Raw genomic sequence first — 17,826 nt, forward strand, 5'->3', positions numbered from 1 at the left:
AAAGGACAATTTTGTTTTGAATATCGATGAAAATTGCTTTATTTTATTGGCAGTGATCTGCAAACATTTTACCGATGACATTTCTCATTTTTTTGAAAAAAAAAAAGAAGTAAAAAATAAGACATGGGGGTTACCCAGGCAACTTCAGCCCTGCCTTTCTGGGTGATGGTCTATCTCTAGAACAGCAAAGTCTTCAACACCCCATTTCTAGTTCCGGTGTCGTTGTGATATGACGACCTTTTATTGGATCACATGACTGTGTACTTTGAAACTTAGTTTTGCTCTTGCGTGTGTATATTTAGTTACGTTAGTTAACCCAGTAGCCTCGCTGGTAGCCTTGCAGTGCTAACTTTTTTAGCCTGCAGGCTAGGCAAGAGCGAGTATGTGAATAAGCACACGTTTGTGCGTTTCTAAAGTGCACAATCATGTGATAGTGTTATATCCAATAAGGGGTTGACGCATCACAATGACACTCAAAACAGGAAATAGGGCGTCGCAGACTTCGCGGGTGTTTAGTTTAGTTTATTTTAGTTTATAAGGATCCCCATTAGCTGTTACACATGGTAACAGCTACTCTTCCTGAGGTCCACATAGAACAATATACAAACAAACACACTTGTAATTTCTTGGAAACTCCAGGTTGAAGTAAGGTCAGATTCACTGGCCTCAGAATATGTGGTGACTGTACTGCGGGGGTTTTGTTTATGAGGGCTGATATTACAGGCCTAAATGATCTGTAAAATGGTCACTGAGTGAACAGCCCAGTTTCGATAAGGAAACAAAAGACCCATTTGTTTTTTCTCACCCCAGCGCAGCTTGCTTGCAAAAGATTATTTGCAGTGGTGTTTTTGCTACAGAAAAGCCCTGCAGCAAAACGAGTTTTTAGTCAAGGCCACTGTGACCACTGCTATGGAATGGAATGAAGATTTGTCATACATTAACCAGGGTAGATTTTTTTTCTTCTCAAAAGTGTTTCCTTGAGTTTTAACATATCAACAAATATTTGGTTTTGACATACCGGCTTAATCTTCGGTGTCAGGGTGCGCTTAGTTCACGGCATAATAATTTAAAACGTATTCAGTGTACTTTGAACAACTTTGTATTTGTTCTTGAATATTTGCAACGAAGTAACTCACGGTGTAACACTGTTAGCTCTCCCTTGATCTGTGCAAAGAGACTGTATTTTTCTTGTACCATTTTTCCAGGAACAAACCCAGGGGGCACAAATCTGGAATAAAACAGTGTGATGGTAGTGATCATGAATTATGTATACAGCTTAGTGTTCTGTGGTTCAAACAAAAGACTGTCTGCCTGTTGGGCGACAAAGGGAAACAGGGCTAGGTAGTGCTTAGTGGGGGGAAGGGTGCTTATTTGCGCATGGGAGATAACAGAGCTTTTATAGCACCATGAAAGCATGTTCCTGCAGGTTGGAGTCAGAGACAGAGTGAGAGAGAGAGAGAGAGAGAGAGAGAGTGAAAAATGCGCTAGCTCCGTCCTAGTTTTCACCCACATCAAAGCAGGATTCTGTGACACCTGATAGACTTGACAGTCGGCTCATAGGTATCACACGGATTTAGTTTTAATTCTTTTTTTGGGGGGGGGGGGGGGGGGGGGGGGGGAAGGGGTCTGTTGAACATGTGTTCTGTACAGTATTCATGAACACAGGCTTAAAGAGACCTTTTTCACTGCTGGTGTTCGGGAAGTGGACGCTGGCTTTTTAAAAAAAAAAGTTTTAATCAGTTCAGATTCATCCATTGGCTGTGCTGACTGACTGCCCTTTCTTGCCCTGTCCATCTTCTTAAAAGCCCATCAAGTGAGCGGAGGCACTCAGATGCTACCAACGCTTAAGGCTGCGTAAAGCCTTAAGATCGCATCGCGCTGCGGAATCATGTTTCCAAACAGTGGAAGCCATTCTTCTCCTCCCAGTTATCTGTCGAGCTAAGCCAGGAAATACGTGCTCGGATTTGTCCAGAAAGTCAGACTGGGCCACATTTCCCCGCGGCTTGGAGACAAGACCTGTCTTGTCTTGCTCCGGGTGTCGTCTCCAGGAATGTGAGCCGGACCTCTCGTCTGACACCCCGCCACTGAAGCCCCCAAAATCCCCCCACCCACCCAACCAACCAACTCGACCATGACATATCCTTAACTACTGGTCGGAGCATGCAGCACTAGAAGGATCTAAGCCATGCTTAACATTTGTTTAATCACATGACCAAATTTAAATTTAATTTCGAAAATCTCTATCAATAATCTTGAAAATGTTTTATATACCGTACATTATGCTCATTAGAATGTAATTATTATTTGCAATCCATATTCTACTTGAAGCAGCTGAAGCAGCTGTTGGGATTGGCCTGAACAAACTTATCTTGGGACAGCTTTTATTTCCAGGCAAACTGAGAGATTTTATACCAGTTCAATGATGGTCTGCAACACTCGTGATATAGTCTACTGGTCTTACGGGTCTCTGTGTTTTGGATTTTGGAGAACGGGATCACGAAAGGACTTGGAAAACCCCTTGAACTGTATCTCAGTGTCCTTTGTAATCCTTCCTATACTGGCCTTTGGCCACCACCACCCCAGCCTGGTTTCTACTGTCTCAATGAGAGAGCCTCCAGGTTTGGCAGTTATCTTGACCGTCCAATTCCGCCAAAGCACCTGGGGGCCTCTTTCAACCCCCACGTCGGATGACGTTCACTGCAAAGAGCTGTGTGGCTGAAACTAATGAGTATGCTGAGGTGGGGGGGGGGGGCTCTCACAGCAGCTGAGAGGGTGGGGTCCTGTGTCAAGAAGTCACATGACTTAACATTCCAGGGAAGAGAGGATTTTGAGTTGTTTGGCGGGGCGGGGGCGCGCGGTGGGGGGGGGGTGCAGTGTCGTCTGTGCACATTGAGTCTCCTTACGCTGTTTACCGTGCCTCAGCATATCAGCACACTTGCAAGCTGTTTACAGAAAACAGCCTCTGTTCATACCGGCTTATTGTTGAGCAGAGAACGAAAAGTTACTTTGGTAATAGATTTCCCAGGTGAACCACAGCGAAGTGAGGGTTGATCACTCACACCCCACCCCCACCCCCACCCCCTTAACCCTCCCCAACTCCCTCAAGGCAGGCTGTATTTAGCCCAGTGTTAATCAGCCACACCCATGCACATACATTTACTAACTGCTGTCACCATGTAATTATGGTGTTTAATGTAAATTGCAGTCATCTTGGTAATAACCTCATACCTTTATTATCCTTTACAACGCAGCTGGTTTAAATACAACTTTAGCTATAACCTCTCTAGTCTCACGTTTTTTAAAAATGTATTTTTAACATAACCCCATAACCAAACCAAACATCTTACTAAATAAAAAGGGAAACAAAATTATTTTTATTTGATTCACAACTAAACATTATAAAGGCTGTTTTTTTTCTTCACTGCAAAACGCATGCCTCAGCAAGACATGACTCCTCAGCCCAGACACACTTCCATTCATATGCGAGCTCTGTAGCTGTTAGGTGAAGGTAGGGCGCTGGTGGGGGGGGTGTTTGTTACTGCACAAATCTTCACGTTAGGAGACGGGGTATGGTTATAACCTGACACTGCCGTCTGCTCGGTTCTTCTCATAACAATGCGTGACTAATGCAAATGGGGGGGGGGGGGGAGGGAGGAGCTGCAGCTATCTTGCCTCCATCCAAAACCAGTCTTTCAGGTCGGGACAGGCTCAAACTCACAGCGGCAAATGGCTGCGAGGCATCAAGCAAAACTCCGTTTCTGTGACAGCCGACGAGATCAGCGGAAATAGGGGCGAGTTGCATCAGCGCTAAGAGCTTTTCGCAATCGATGATCAGTGGAAAATATCCATCATGCCCTCAGTGGTGGTTTTATTCCTTTTGTATATTAGGCAATGAGCCACAGGCAGCAGTGCAGCTGGAGGTACACACACCTGGGGTGAAACGCAGAGACCTGAGAGGGAAATGCATTTCTACATTTCAGGACCACTGGTCAGAAAGTCTGAGCAGAAGTTAGCAAAAGCAGGTGGACTCGTTTGCCCAACGTACGTCTACATTGTCCCTAGTAGGCTACTGACATTATCCCTGATCTAATTAATCCAGACAGGATTAATTCAAATTAATTAAAAACAGACGTAAAAAATGATATTTGCTGTACCCTGAATTTAATGTGTCATTAAAAAAAAAAAGGTAGGTCTTTGTTATGGCACTTTGGCTATTTATCTTTGAAACTTGTAGATCTATGGGTTTTCACCGTAATTTTATACCATGGCTCCAGGTAGTATATAAATAGCCCACATACCAGAGTCAGAGTCAATGGAACTCCATCAATCCTTCTCCATAGCTAGGAGAGTAAGACATGGAGACTCCCTCTCACCTTTCATTTTAGTTCTAAATATGGAACCACCGGCAAAAAGTATAAGAATATGGGAAAGTAATGTGGCAGTAAATACTAATGGTTAAATACATTAAATGCCCTGATACAAAGATGATGTCATGCTCTGTATAACATCCCCCAAGACATCATTGCCGCCATTAATGACACTAACAATAGCAGAATACAGAAACTCATCAGGTTCCAAATAAGTCAAAACACAGGGAAATGTGAAATGATGACTACTGGACGACTTATACTGCGAACAATAAAAACCGATACAGCTTAATTTTGGAACCAAATTAAAACCCGATATGTTGACACTTTAATTACCCAAAACATGAAACATACACTAACCGGCCACTTTATTAGGTACATCTATCTAGTACTGGCTAGGACCACCAACAAGTTGCTGGAAACATTCCTGAGGGATTTTGGTCCATGCTGACTCAATACCATCATACAATTACTGCAGATTTTGCATGTCTGCATGTGTGCTTTATATATTTATATTTATATACATTTATACTTCATTTTTATTTTTATACTTAATATTTATTCCCCGTTTGAAAGAACAGGCTATTTGCTTAAATAAGCAGGTCTAATAAAGAGTATTTATCAATTTCACTAATTTAACATACGTGTATCCTACTGGAAGGTTGTACTTCTCTCGTTCATATGGAGATTGTGAAGTATAAAATGAATTAATTCCCTTGGTTTTTTAAATTAATTTTTCAAACCATATCAATTTTAATTATAGCAGATACATATATGTAATTGTAAAAGCACACATTATTTCTCAATTCCTTTTATGGCATGGAAAGAAATGGTTAAAGATACAGGCAGTGTTCAGGAAACTACTCTGAAAGCATTGTTGTACAAACTACCAGTTACTTGACACTGAAAGTTGTTGAACTACAGCAATGCTACCCTAAAGAGAAGTGTAGCTTGCAAACTACAATTACACAAAAATGCAGTTCAACCAGTTTGTAAAAAAAGTTATCATTATCATGTTCTCCAGACATATTGAGCTATGCCTTTTTTTTGACACAGGAAGAACCAATATACAGCTCAGTGGGAAAATCAGCAATGTGTGGCAATGGGCCGTTGACTGTTAGCAACTATAGTGGAATGGAGCGCTTCTGACCAATCAGGATTGAGGGAAAGGAGAGGAGGCAGCATTTGGGCCCAAAGTACTTGGTAGTTCCTTAACTACAGCTCAAAGTGACAAAATGAACTACTACAACCACTACACAGATTTCAATGTAGTTGAACTACCAGTAAACCGCTGCAAAATGTAATTAAACTACCAGTTTAACAACATATAATTAACCTATTCCTCAACACTGGAAAAAGGAACACTAACACTACCAAACTGGATATCATGCATAATAAATCAGATCAATAATGGGCTGAATGACACAATTTTTACCAAATATAATTGTATGATTTTATTCCTCAAGTAAACTAACAGATAATTTTATACTAATTGTATAAGGCCCATACAAAACTACATGTTCTGATTTTAAGTATAAAAATAAAATAGTATATATATGCTTGGTAAAATATGTAAGTTTATATTACTCAAACAACCAAAAACTCTCCTTTCGGGAGAAAAGAAAAAACACCCCCAGAACTCAGAAGTACTATGACAAATATTTCTCCGGAACAGGTCATGTTAACTTGCTGTGAAGATGTAAAATAAATTGAGGCTTACACGCAGCAGGGGATATAGTTACTATCACCATAAATAGCCCGCAAATTATATTTATCTGTGAAATTAATTGGCCATGTAATTGTACTATGTACATTCACTTACCGTATTTACTGAAGTTTCTGGCATTGGTCTGTCTTCCTAACGGTTTTCTCCAGTAGGAGTTGATGTCTTCTGAATTCTGAAATTACATCGCTCAGGACGTGAATTAATGTTAGTGAAATTCATTAGCTTGCCCGCTAGTCAGTTGATTTGTTTACTTCCAGTAAAAAACGATAGTAAGCGATAACATATCTGTGATTTTTTATAACAAGAAAATCTGCTGTCAGATGTTAGTAACCGTTAGCAAATCACGACGGTTTGCTAGCTAGCTAACATTAGCTGACCGACTGGACTAGACTAAACTGATCTTAGACGACATTTTTAGTAACATTAGACTAGAGGCTACATAGCAAAGTAACTTGTGAAGCCAGCCCTCCCTTTAGCTCGTAAAGCAGTACTGTCTTACCCACTTTTACCACATGTATGAGGTGTATCGGGTATTGGGTAAGTTAGCATTTGATAACATAGACTAGCTAGCCAACTTAGCTAACCTATACCAAAGCCACTAACTAACGTACCGTTTCTCAACCGATGTAACGTCACATTCGTGTTCTGTAATGTGCAAATTATGAGCTAGTCTTGCCACCTAACTTTACTCAACGTGCCACGTGAGATATCAGTATCCTGATGCACATAGATATGTTAGGTCACAAGTTTGTATTAGTTACTGTATTAGCTGTATGTTAATACTTTTGAGCCATCGTGGTTTTGTTTTAAACTATGCAGGGATCGCAGTTGACGTCAGTTTATAATGTACCACCAGGGGGACGTATGGAAGTAGAGTCTGTGGGTGATCTGGTCGCTCGTCATTAAATCCTGAAGCTAACCCAGCCACAGTAGTTGTAATGCAAGAATTTCAACAAGGAGTTATTTTTTGTTAATTAGATGCTTTTCATGTTTAGGGGGATTTTTTACCCTCTTAAGCCACATTATGTCAGAAATAGAGATGTTCTCATTGTGCTGTATTGCAAACAATGACACAAAATAGGTCATTTTTAACGGATCACATTAAAGAGTGAGGTGAACGAATAGGCTTCTAATTAGGTTGTTGAACACTTGTGTTTACATTCTTTCATAATTTTTTCCCCTCTTAATCTCATTAACAGAGTGCAGGTATGGCTTAATTGTTATCATTTGCTTTGTGTTTGAATTCTTCATTAACTACGAAGTGGTTAGTTTCAGTTAGTAGCTATGTGTCCACACTTTGCCTATTGATTCACCTCAGTATTTAATTCGATCGGCTAGAGGATTTTGTTACCTCTTTGAATTAAAGTATTTGAAATACAGCAGAATAAACCAAATGTATGTAGAGGCCTTTTCTACTGAGATGTACATGTTACATTTTTACACACAATGAAGGCTTGCATCGTTCAATGTTGTAACACAACTGTACTTATTTTTAGAGGGTTATTTAAAAAAAACGCCATCCAAACTTTCTCAAACCCCAGCCCAGGTGACCTCACTGTGAAGAGTCATGGATGCAGAGATAGAAATGAGGTCAGAGTTCAGCTCTGTAACGCGCAAGAGCAGGAAGGTGGAGGTAAGGAACACCTCCGCGTTGCTTTGAGGAGGGAAATGACATTAGGCGTAAGGCACTGAGGCGTAGACCTCGGCAGATGCAGAGACCAGCCCAATCTGTGTCGAAGAGGTTTTTTTTTTTTCTTCTTTTTCTTTTTTTTTTACAAAGTTGAATTTTCAGGATGTTCATTAGTGTGACAGGGACATACAGATGAGTCTAGGTCATGAAAAAATAAAAAATGAATTAATTTTAGTCTTTTCAGTTACTGATATTTTATTCCATACTTGCATTACAAATGGTAAACTGTCAGTGTGGTTTTGATGTTTGTTACCAAAATCCAAAAGATGAGCTGTTTCTTGTTTCCATTTCTGATTCCAAAAGGAAAAGCAAATGGCCACACAGTGTACACACGCCCAATGAATTTCCTTTTAAATGTGACACCCAAACAACTCCTCTCCCTCTTATCTCCACAGAGCACTTAGAGATGCTTTTCCCTCTGTACATGAAATGCTGAGTAGAGAATGCTCCTCAAGTTAAAATCAAATCACTGATCCGTAATTTACACATAAATTGTATAAAATGATGGATAATGATTGGTGTCGTGTTCTGAAAGTATTTCAACATTATGAGCAAAACAGCTTGCTGTGAAACCAGAAATGGATTATTCCTTTGAGTTGTCAGCAGTACTGCCGCTGTGTCAATGAATCAGTTATCTTGCTCTCCATAATAATAATGCTGATAATAATAGGCTAATAATAATAATAATAATGCTTCTCATATCACGTGCAAGCAGTGGACTCATTTTCATTTCAGAATTTTGAGCACGTTGCAAAATAATGAGAAGATATTTTGGAGGTGTGTCTTTCTATAACTTATTGTGCAAAAAAACACAACAATTTCCCAGTCTTATTAATCCCAGTGTGTTGGCCAAAACCTCTGCTTTACAGACGACTTGTCGCTCATTTCCTTGAGGTGGGGCAATCCAAGGATTGTTCTGTGGCTTAAGTAGGCCCACGCCACCTAATGGAAATCGGTGGTATTCCAAATAAACGTGCAGATGAATCATTTTCTGTGGCACTGTTAAAAATCTTGATGGAAAGTTAACTACACTTTTTGTTGTGCAGGAATGCAAGTACAGTTCTGTCTGTGTACATGTAAATATTGACTCATTTAAGACAAAGGGTGTGTATTTAGTGCAGTTAAAATTTTTATTATTGCAATCAGGTATATTTGCCTCTTCAATAAATCCCAAAATTGTCTTAACCACCATTTGAGAGAGTCGTGTACTTGAAGTTTACCTTTTAAATGATATGCCTCCATTACAAAGACATTTTCTGTCTCTGTAAGCAATATTTAAAAGCAAAAGGGATGAAAGGTATGAAAAAATGACCTGCTTGGAGAGTACATACAGCTGTAGTCTATGTAATGTATAAGAAGATTCTGTGTATAGGTGTGGGCTATAACATTTTCATGTGGGGCTATTTTGTATGTGTATACATTTATAATACAATGATACATTTGACATAGTTATCTATACATAGATGTATAGTTTCAGAAAGGTCACATGAAAGGAAGATTTTCATCATTGCCACAACTGAGTGAAAGAATGAATGACTGAAAGGCTTGTGTTCATAGGAACGTCTGACCAAGCTGGAAGTACCGCTAATAGGGACTGAGCCCGGGTCTCTGAGGTGGTAGGCGAGTGCTTATACCTCTACACTACCCAGACAGCCCTGTTTATTTATTTTCATGGAGGCATTGCAAAACAAAAATGTGTTTTCGGTATATGTATATTTAAAAAAAATACAATGCTAATTTTTAAAAAAATGACGAAATAAGAAACTTTATTGAGGCAACGGTCTTAAGCTCCTTAAAGAGTGGGTTGTCGTTACCCGCTGCTCCTGTCGACGCAGTGACCTTGTGACGGAACGCGGGCAGGGGGCGTGGCCGTCGAACACACCCACACTACTCTACTGGGCAGCGTGTCAGTCACAGTGCTCCCCACTGCAGTACATGTCCGCCAGTTTCTTAAAAATATTTAAAAATCCAAATAAATTCCAAACAAATAACGGCAATTCAGAAGTTAAGGACACACCACTTTTTGGTAAGATCAGATCCCAACCCATGTCCCAATTTGGCTTGAGTGTTGGGAACCAGGCGACTGGGCGAAGAGGATTTTAGTCTTCGCCGCCGCCGTACATGTCCGCCAGTTTCTTGAAGCGCGGCCCCCACTTGTCCAGGCAGTCGTAGTCCTGGTCCTCCCCCGAGCTGGAGGAGTTGAGGGAGCTGAGGGAGCCGGCCTCAGAGCGGCCTCCTTCGTAGTCGAACACCAGGAGGGAGTCGTACGGCAGGGCGGTGGGGTCTCCGTCCGCGGCCTTCAGATTCTAAAACGCACCAGAGGGGGAAGTTTAAAGGATTACAATGACATGGAATATACAATTAAGCACTTTTTAAAAAATATATTGCCTTTCTGGGACTCCACTTATCACCGAAAAAATTGCACACACACACACACACACACTACATGACCAAAAGTATCAGGAGACCCCTTGGTCTGGGGCTGTTATTCACAGTTTGAGCTAGTACGACATTCTAGACAATTCTGTGCTTCCCCAACAGTATGGGGAAGGCCCTTTCCTGTTTCAGCATGCCAATGCCACCTGGCACACAGCAAGGTCCATATAGAAATGGTTTTGTCAAGAACAGTGTGGAAGAACTTGATTGGACAGTATAGAGCCCTGACCTCAACCCCATCCAACACCTTTGGGATGCAGCAATGCTCCAACATCTAGTATAAGGCCTTCCCAGAAGAGTAGAGGCTATTATAGCAGTAAAGGGTGGACCAACTCCATATTAATGCCAATAATTTTGGATGAGATATTGGATGTCAGGTGTCCACATTCTTTTGGCCGTGTAGTGTACATATACGTGGTGTGAGTATATGCAAATCTTTAATTTTTCTGGGTTTAATGCACATCCGTGATAGTGGATCCACGAACATACCAAACACCTTTTCTTGGAATGTTTTTTTTTTAAATTCATAAAATTGGACAGAAAGCCCGGCATACAACAGAACTCACATCATCGATGAAGTTTCCAATATCCTCGGGGTTGGTGGGTCGGGTCCGGTACTGCGGAACAGGCAGGAACGTCGGGGCCACGTCATCCCGCATGACATCAGGTCTGTTATCCAGGCCTCTGTGCAGCTGGCTCAGGTCATAATCCTGGATGCAGGACAGGCAACAAGGTTTATTAAAATCCCACGTCCACAGCGGAATGTGGCGGCAAAAAAATGAAATAAAAAAGTGCAAAACTTCCAATTACGAGAACCACCGTTTCTATGTAACGGAACAAAGATCACTAAAAGCCAGCGTGGAAATGTTCAAAACAAATCAGACTGAAAGGGAGAGAAAGGACAATAATGGCCTAGACTTTGCCATGGTCACCAGGTTTTTCTCCTGACACTCGTGCTTAAACACCCACCTGGTCCTCCTCGCCACCGCCCTCCTCGTCGTAGTAGTAGAGGTTGCCCCGAACGTCATCGTGGAGGAGAGGCTCCTCCTTCATCGGTCTGCTCCTTCTCCTCAAGAACATGAGGAGTAACAGCACCAGCACTGTGGGTCAGAGAGCATGCCGCCATTAACACCTCACAAACAAGCACATACAACACTAGCACTGCATACCGCCATTAACACCACACAAACAAGCACATACAACACTAGCACTGCGTACCGCCATTAACACCACACAAACAAGTAGCCTACATACAACACTAGCACTGCACACCGCCATTAACACCACACAAACAAACACATACAACACTAGCACTGCATACCGCCATTAACACCACACAAACAAGTACATACAACACTAGCACTGCACACCGCCATTAACACCTCACAAACAAGTAGCCTACATACAACACTAGCACTGCACACCGCCATTAACACCACACAAACAAACACATACAACACTAGCACTGCATACCGCCATTAACACCACACAAACAAGTACATACAACACTAGCACTGCACACCGCCATTAACACCTCACAAACAAGCAACACTAGCACTGCGTACCGCCATGAACACCACACACACAAGCAACACTAGCACTGCATACCGCCATTAACACCACACAAACAAACACATACAACACTAGCACTGCATACCGCCATTAACACCACACAAACAAACACATACAACACTAGCACTGCATACCGCCATTAACACCTCACAAACAAGCAACACTAGCACTGCATACCGCCATTAACACCTCACAAACAAGCAACACTAGCACTGCATACCGCCATTAACACCACACAAACAAGCAACACTAGCACTGCATACCGCCATTAACACCTCACAAACAAGCAACACTAGTACTGCGTACCGCCATTAACACCACACAAACAAGCACATACAACACTAGCACTGCATACCGCCATTAACACCTCACAAACAAACACATACAACACTAGCACTGCATACCGCCATTAACACCTCACAAACAAGCAACACTAGCACTGCAGACCGCCATTAACACCACACAAACAAACACATACAACACTAGCACTGCACACCACCATTAACACCACACAAACAAGCACATACAACACTAGCACTGCATACCGCCATTAACACCACACAAACAAGCACATACAACACTAGCACTGCATACCGCCATTAACACCTCACAAACAAGCAACACTAGCACTGCGTACCACCATTAACACCTCACAAACAAACACATACAACACTAGCACTGCATACCGCCATTAACACCACACAAACAAGCACATACAACACTAGCACTGCATACCGCCATTAACACCTCACAAACAAACACATATAACACTAGTACTGCATACCACCATTAACACCTCACAAACAAGCACATACAAAACTAGCACTGCATACCGCCATTAACACCTCACAAACAAGCAACACTAGCACTGCATACCGCCATTAACACCTCACAAACAAGGACATACAAAACTAGCACTGCATACCGCCATTAACACCACACAAACAAGCACATACAACACTAGCACTGCACACCGCCATTAACATCACACAAACAAGCACATACAACACTAGCACTGCATACCGCCATTAGCACCACACAAACACATACAAAACTAGCACTGCATACCGCCATTAACACCACACAAACAAGCACATACAACACTAGCACTGCACACCGCCATTAACATCACACAAACAAGCACATACAACACTAGCACTGCATACCGCCATTAACACCAAACAAACAAACACATATAACACTATCATTGTGGGTCAGAGAGTATGCAATAACTTATGATGATTTCACTGAGCACTGACTAAGGGTGTTCCAAACACAACTGAAGAAGAAATAATAATACTACTGAATTACTCACGGAGTAAAAGCAGGATGGCTCCCAAAATTCCCAGAATTCCAAGCATTCCTACACCCGCCACAGCCTTTTCGTTGCATTTGAAATCGTCTCCTTTGCAGTCACACACTTTGGCTTGGACAGTGCTGTTCTGGAACAGGCCCTGGTTGTCATACACTCGGAGGATAACGTTGTAATCATTCTGTTCCAGGTGGGTCTTCAGTGCGAGTATTATGCCCGTCTCTGAAACGAATAAAAAACAACAGTTGTGTTTTCTGTGATCGGTAGATGTGTGAATGTCATGAAAACGCTAAATTAAAAAGATGTCTTTGTTTTTATATAGCACCTTTCCTACATTGAAATACAGATCAAAGAGCTCTCCAAAAATCAAAAAACAGTGAAGTAAAACATGAAAAAACAGCACAGACCGAGAAAACAAAATATATACAAAGTTAACATTAAAATAAAAGCGTATACCAGCGTAAAAGAAAAAATAAATACCTATATCCGAGCAAAGTTTTGCGCAGGCAGGCTAGCATAAGACTTGAGTGGTGGTGACATGGCATTCGTGGAATATGACCATTTGTTGTAGTTTCAACATGGCAACTAGGTTTATTAAAGCACATAACCTCTTCAAAATTCATGGCTGACATATTAAGGGGTCTTTTGTTCTACGACGTAAATTACAACCGATAGCATCTCAGCTATGATTTTCGAAGCTGTAACGTGCTTTAATAAAGATGCTACCAAGTTGCTGTATTGCAACTACAACAAACGGTCACATTCTGTGTACATCACATCACCCCTCAAGTTTCATACTAGTCCACCTGCACAAGACTTTTCTCAGATATACACAGTTGATGTATTTCGGGTAGAAGTAGGTCTCAATGAAACTGAGCACAAATTAAGCTCTGTGGATGTTCGTGAGTAACCGTGGCATTACTGTATATCTGGAAAGAGACGCTTCCGTTGAGTTTTTATTATGTAAATATTAGGTGCATTGAGTGCCACAAAAATATGGGTCGATTGAGGTCCGTTGTATCAAGGTGAAGCGCATTTGGAAAAAGTCAAATCTCAGCAAAACTATTTGGACGAATAGATATTACTCTAGCTAAGTGAAAGCAAACTTTAATTGGATTTTTTGGGTGAACTGCCCCTTTAAGTAGGCCAGCACTTGATTATCTACTGCAAGTGCTCGTCTTGGAGGCGACAATCAGCAATGTATGATGGTGCTACACCTAAATGTGGTAAACATCTAAAAGCCTGTCCACCGGGCACAGCGAGGCTTACTTGTGCCGTTCATCCTAACAGTCCAGTGGTTCCCGCTATCTCCCTGCAGTTCCGCACGGAAAGGGGCGGCGAAGCCCGGCCCGTCTCTGTCAGAGACGGACAGCGTCACGGGCTGAGATTCCTGGTTACAGATCGTAATCGTGCTCTCCTCAATTATGGGAGCGTTGTCATTTACATCTTCCAGCTCGATCAGCAGAGTCCCGGTTCCCGTCGCAGGGATATCATCTAAAAAAAAATAATAATAATTAAGAAATGTCTTAGGTTCACAACTTTGAAAGGATAAAAGTAAGCAGGAATGGTACAAAACAAGAAAAGACAATACCGTTATCAATGGCATTAATGAGGGCCCGGTATTTGCCCCCGATGACGAAGGGAGATTCTCTATCCATGGGGCTCCTGACTTTGATGAGTCCAGTCTCTCTATTGACATTGAGCCATCCAGCAGGATCAGAGCCCGATTTATACCTTCAGGGAAACGGGTTGACATTCAGTTTCTTGTTTCCATTCTCTCTCAACCACTACATTGTATAATTTAATCCGCTACTGCACATGGATTTGTTTAAGTCAATGGATACAGTGCCATGAAAAATTAGCTGTCCCCTTTCCTGATTTCATTAAAAAAATGAAACAATTCTTAAAATGTATTTTGTGTTGACCCAGGTTCCCTTTGTCTAACATTACATTTTTGTCTAAAGATCTGAAACCATTGTAAGAAATATGCGATTACAGAAGAAATTAGGAACATGACAAATACGTTTTCACGGCACTGTATGCTACATCACCGTTTGAACATTGAATTGGATCTGCCCTGGTGTGAAAAAAATTAGACATTTTTGGGCATGTATGCTAATGAATCGCAGCTGCAGAAACAAATTAATGAACCTGATTCAGACTAATCCATATGACAGTTGGAGTGTTAAATGTGTGGTATTCCCAGAAACATTCCCATACCACACTTTCTGATTTCTTGCCGTGTCAGGATCGGTTGCTCTATATGCAATAATGTCGGCATCAACTTCCAGGTTCTCTGGTTTAATGACCACCCTCTCAACTGGATTAAAGACTGGAGCCTCATTCACATCCTCCACATTCACAATAACTGTGGCAGTGGAGGTGGGCAGACGGGTGGCAAATGGGGCGTCGTTCTCCACAGTGACCAACAAGGTGTAGCGTGCATTCTTCTCAAAATCAAGGCCCTAAATGGGGACAGAAATCATGCAATTAAATTATAAATCATTTTTAACTTATAACAGTCTGGCAAAAGTCTTGGTGGTTTAGAGACCCTTTGAAATGTTTGATCTCCAGAACATGGATCATTACCTTGACTGTAGTAATAATGCCCTCCAGCTTGCTGGGTCCAGTACTGACATTGAAGAAACCTCCATTGTTTCCCTCAATAATCCTGTACTTAGTTGTCCAGGCCGGTGTGTGAGGGTCATCCCGATCAGTCACTGGCATTTTCACCACCTCGGCACCCACTTCATTCTCAGGGACAGACACTGTGTACTGTGAAGGAGAAAGTTTACAGTATGTGTGTTACACAAAGTATATGACCCAATTCAACAGCTGTTAAAGGATGCTTCTTTATCATGAAAAGAAACTGCACAGCTCAACACACTATGAATAGGAACAACTTGGAATATCACTCAACGTAACTGAAAAGTACCAGTTAAAGGTCACTTACTGAACTGTGCTCAAACTGAGGAGCGTTGTCATTGCTGTCGGTTACTGTGACGATTGCTGTGCAGGTGTTTCTGCGGCCTTCCCCCATCATATCAGCAGCTTGAATTATCAATGTGTACTCACGAAAGTTCTGCAAAAAGAAACGCAAAATAGTTTTACTATTTCTAGTGCATACATTCTTGTCTATTATGTCCATAATGTCTATTTTGTCATTATCATTTTACATATAGTTCCTGTTATTAGTGTATCATATACCTCTCTGTCCAGCCCATCTGTTGTATTCAGTTGGATCCCTCCAGTCGAAGGGTTAATAAAGAACATATCTGGTTTTGGACTCTCTGGGTTTTGGGTCAGAAGTTTGTATCTAATGTCAGCATTTTCTGATCCTGGTTCATCTTTATCAATTGCAGTCACCTTCATGAATTCAAAACCTTAAGAGGGAAAATGAATGAACACAAATAAATATCAAAACAAAAAATATCATTTGATTCAACAGAGCACCACTGCGACTGTTTATGTGATATTGCATCTTGGGCAGTCAACCCGGCTTGTGGATATCGATACTGCTCTCAAAGAATATGCTACTGTTATTATAGCATATTGAATTTTCAAATTTTCCCTGAGATGAACGTACCTTTGGGGGATGATTCGGCTACGTTGCCCAGGAACGGATCCATGGTAAATTCGGGACTGTTGTCGTTCTGATCGATCACCTTGATGACAATGTCCATGGGATCCTCGGCCCGACTGACACTGTCACCCAAAGCGTCAGCGTGAGCCAAGAGCTAGAGAGGGGGAAGAGAGGAATGAACACGGGCCTACAGTTACGGTTGGGACCTATAATAAATCTCACAAAAAATAAAAATAAAGACTTGGCCATTGCTGATACTTGGTAATATTGTCTTGTTGTTGAAAAACAAACTTACTATATATGTATCATTCTTCTCTCGGTCCAAAGGCTGGGTGACACTGAGCCTGCCATTTTCCCTGTTAATGATAAAAAGCCCAACAGGGGGCTGGTCTGCCCCGGGCCCAGTGATGCTGTATTGCACCTTCACTTCCTTTGCCCGGCTGGATCGGATCTGCAAATGCAAACGCAACCAGGCATCGCTGAATAAAACACGACTGAACTACTACCAAACTCAAAATTGGCAAAAACACAGCCACGGGCACATACCTCCACCATGAATTTTGGGAAGGGGCCTCTGTCATTTTCCGGGACGCTGATGGGGGGAATGACCCAGTCCCGCTTCCTCCTCTTCAGTCCTTTGAAAGAGTGTGGAAACACCAGCTGTGGCAGAGCTGCAGAGTGCTGAAGAAGGAAGGAACTATCAGAACTGCTTCCAGGATGTAGCCGTTGCCTTAGAAACCTTTACATCAGACACTATCCATTCTCCCCATATTGCACTGTTAAGTATCAATGCAACAGTATGCTCGTTTCTCTCATTTTGAAGGGATTAAAAGGTTTATTAATATACAAAAAACAACTCATTTGATTGACTGATTCTTGGCTCTTTTCATTGATTATAATAAAGAGCTTGTCATTGACAAGGTATAGCTGTAAGGTATAGCTGTACAAGCTGCTTCCGGGTTCAGAGCGTCTTCAGTTGACCGGCCGGTCCAGAACTCTGCGGCTCACATCTCCACGGTTCTGCTCAAAACCCGTACTAGGGTGCCCTGCCTGCATGCAACTTCCCTTTCCCAACAGCAGATGGCGATGTGGTTCCCTACAGTAGCTTGCACAAGACAAGCCAATAGAATACTGCACAGC

General features: G+C 41.8%; 1 protein-coding gene and 1 long non-coding RNA gene across 10 annotated transcripts in view; both read right to left on the bottom strand.

The window, feature by feature from the left end:
- LOC118227135 (B-cadherin-like) overlaps positions 1–17,826 on the bottom strand; it is a 50,452-nt gene that overhangs the window by 19,691 nt on the left and 12,935 nt on the right. For 3 of the 9 annotated variants that reach the window (XM_035417290.1, XM_035417293.1, XM_035417295.1), the window contains 6 exons: positions 17,233–17,367; positions 16,982–17,137; positions 16,690–16,840; positions 16,311–16,486; positions 16,057–16,185; positions 15,693–15,878 (listed from right to left, as the gene is read on the bottom strand). The exons of 2 other annotated variants lie outside the window; for them this stretch is intronic. In XM_035417290.1, coding sequence (XP_035273181.1) covers positions 15,693–15,878; positions 16,057–16,185; positions 16,311–16,486; positions 16,690–16,840; positions 16,982–17,137; positions 17,233–17,367 — 933 coding nt within the window. The remainder of the gene's footprint in view (positions 1–15,692; positions 15,879–16,056; positions 16,186–16,310; positions 16,487–16,689; positions 16,841–16,981; positions 17,138–17,232; positions 17,368–17,826) is intronic. 4 more of the 9 variants (XM_035417294.1, XM_035417300.1, XM_035417291.1 and 1 more) reach the window with 3 other exon arrangements.
- Positions 11,668–12,548, bottom strand: LOC118227138. The gene is made up of 3 exons (XR_004765180.1): positions 12,441–12,548; positions 12,300–12,397; positions 11,668–12,207 (listed from the first exon to the last, which is right to left on the bottom strand). It is a non-coding gene; the product is annotated as an uncharacterized LOC118227138 (long non-coding RNA).

This window comes from Anguilla anguilla, chromosome 5 (assembly GCF_013347855.1).
Source record: "Anguilla anguilla isolate fAngAng1 chromosome 5, fAngAng1.pri, whole genome shotgun sequence".
Taxonomy (NCBI): Eukaryota; Metazoa; Chordata; class Actinopteri; order Anguilliformes; family Anguillidae; genus Anguilla; species Anguilla anguilla.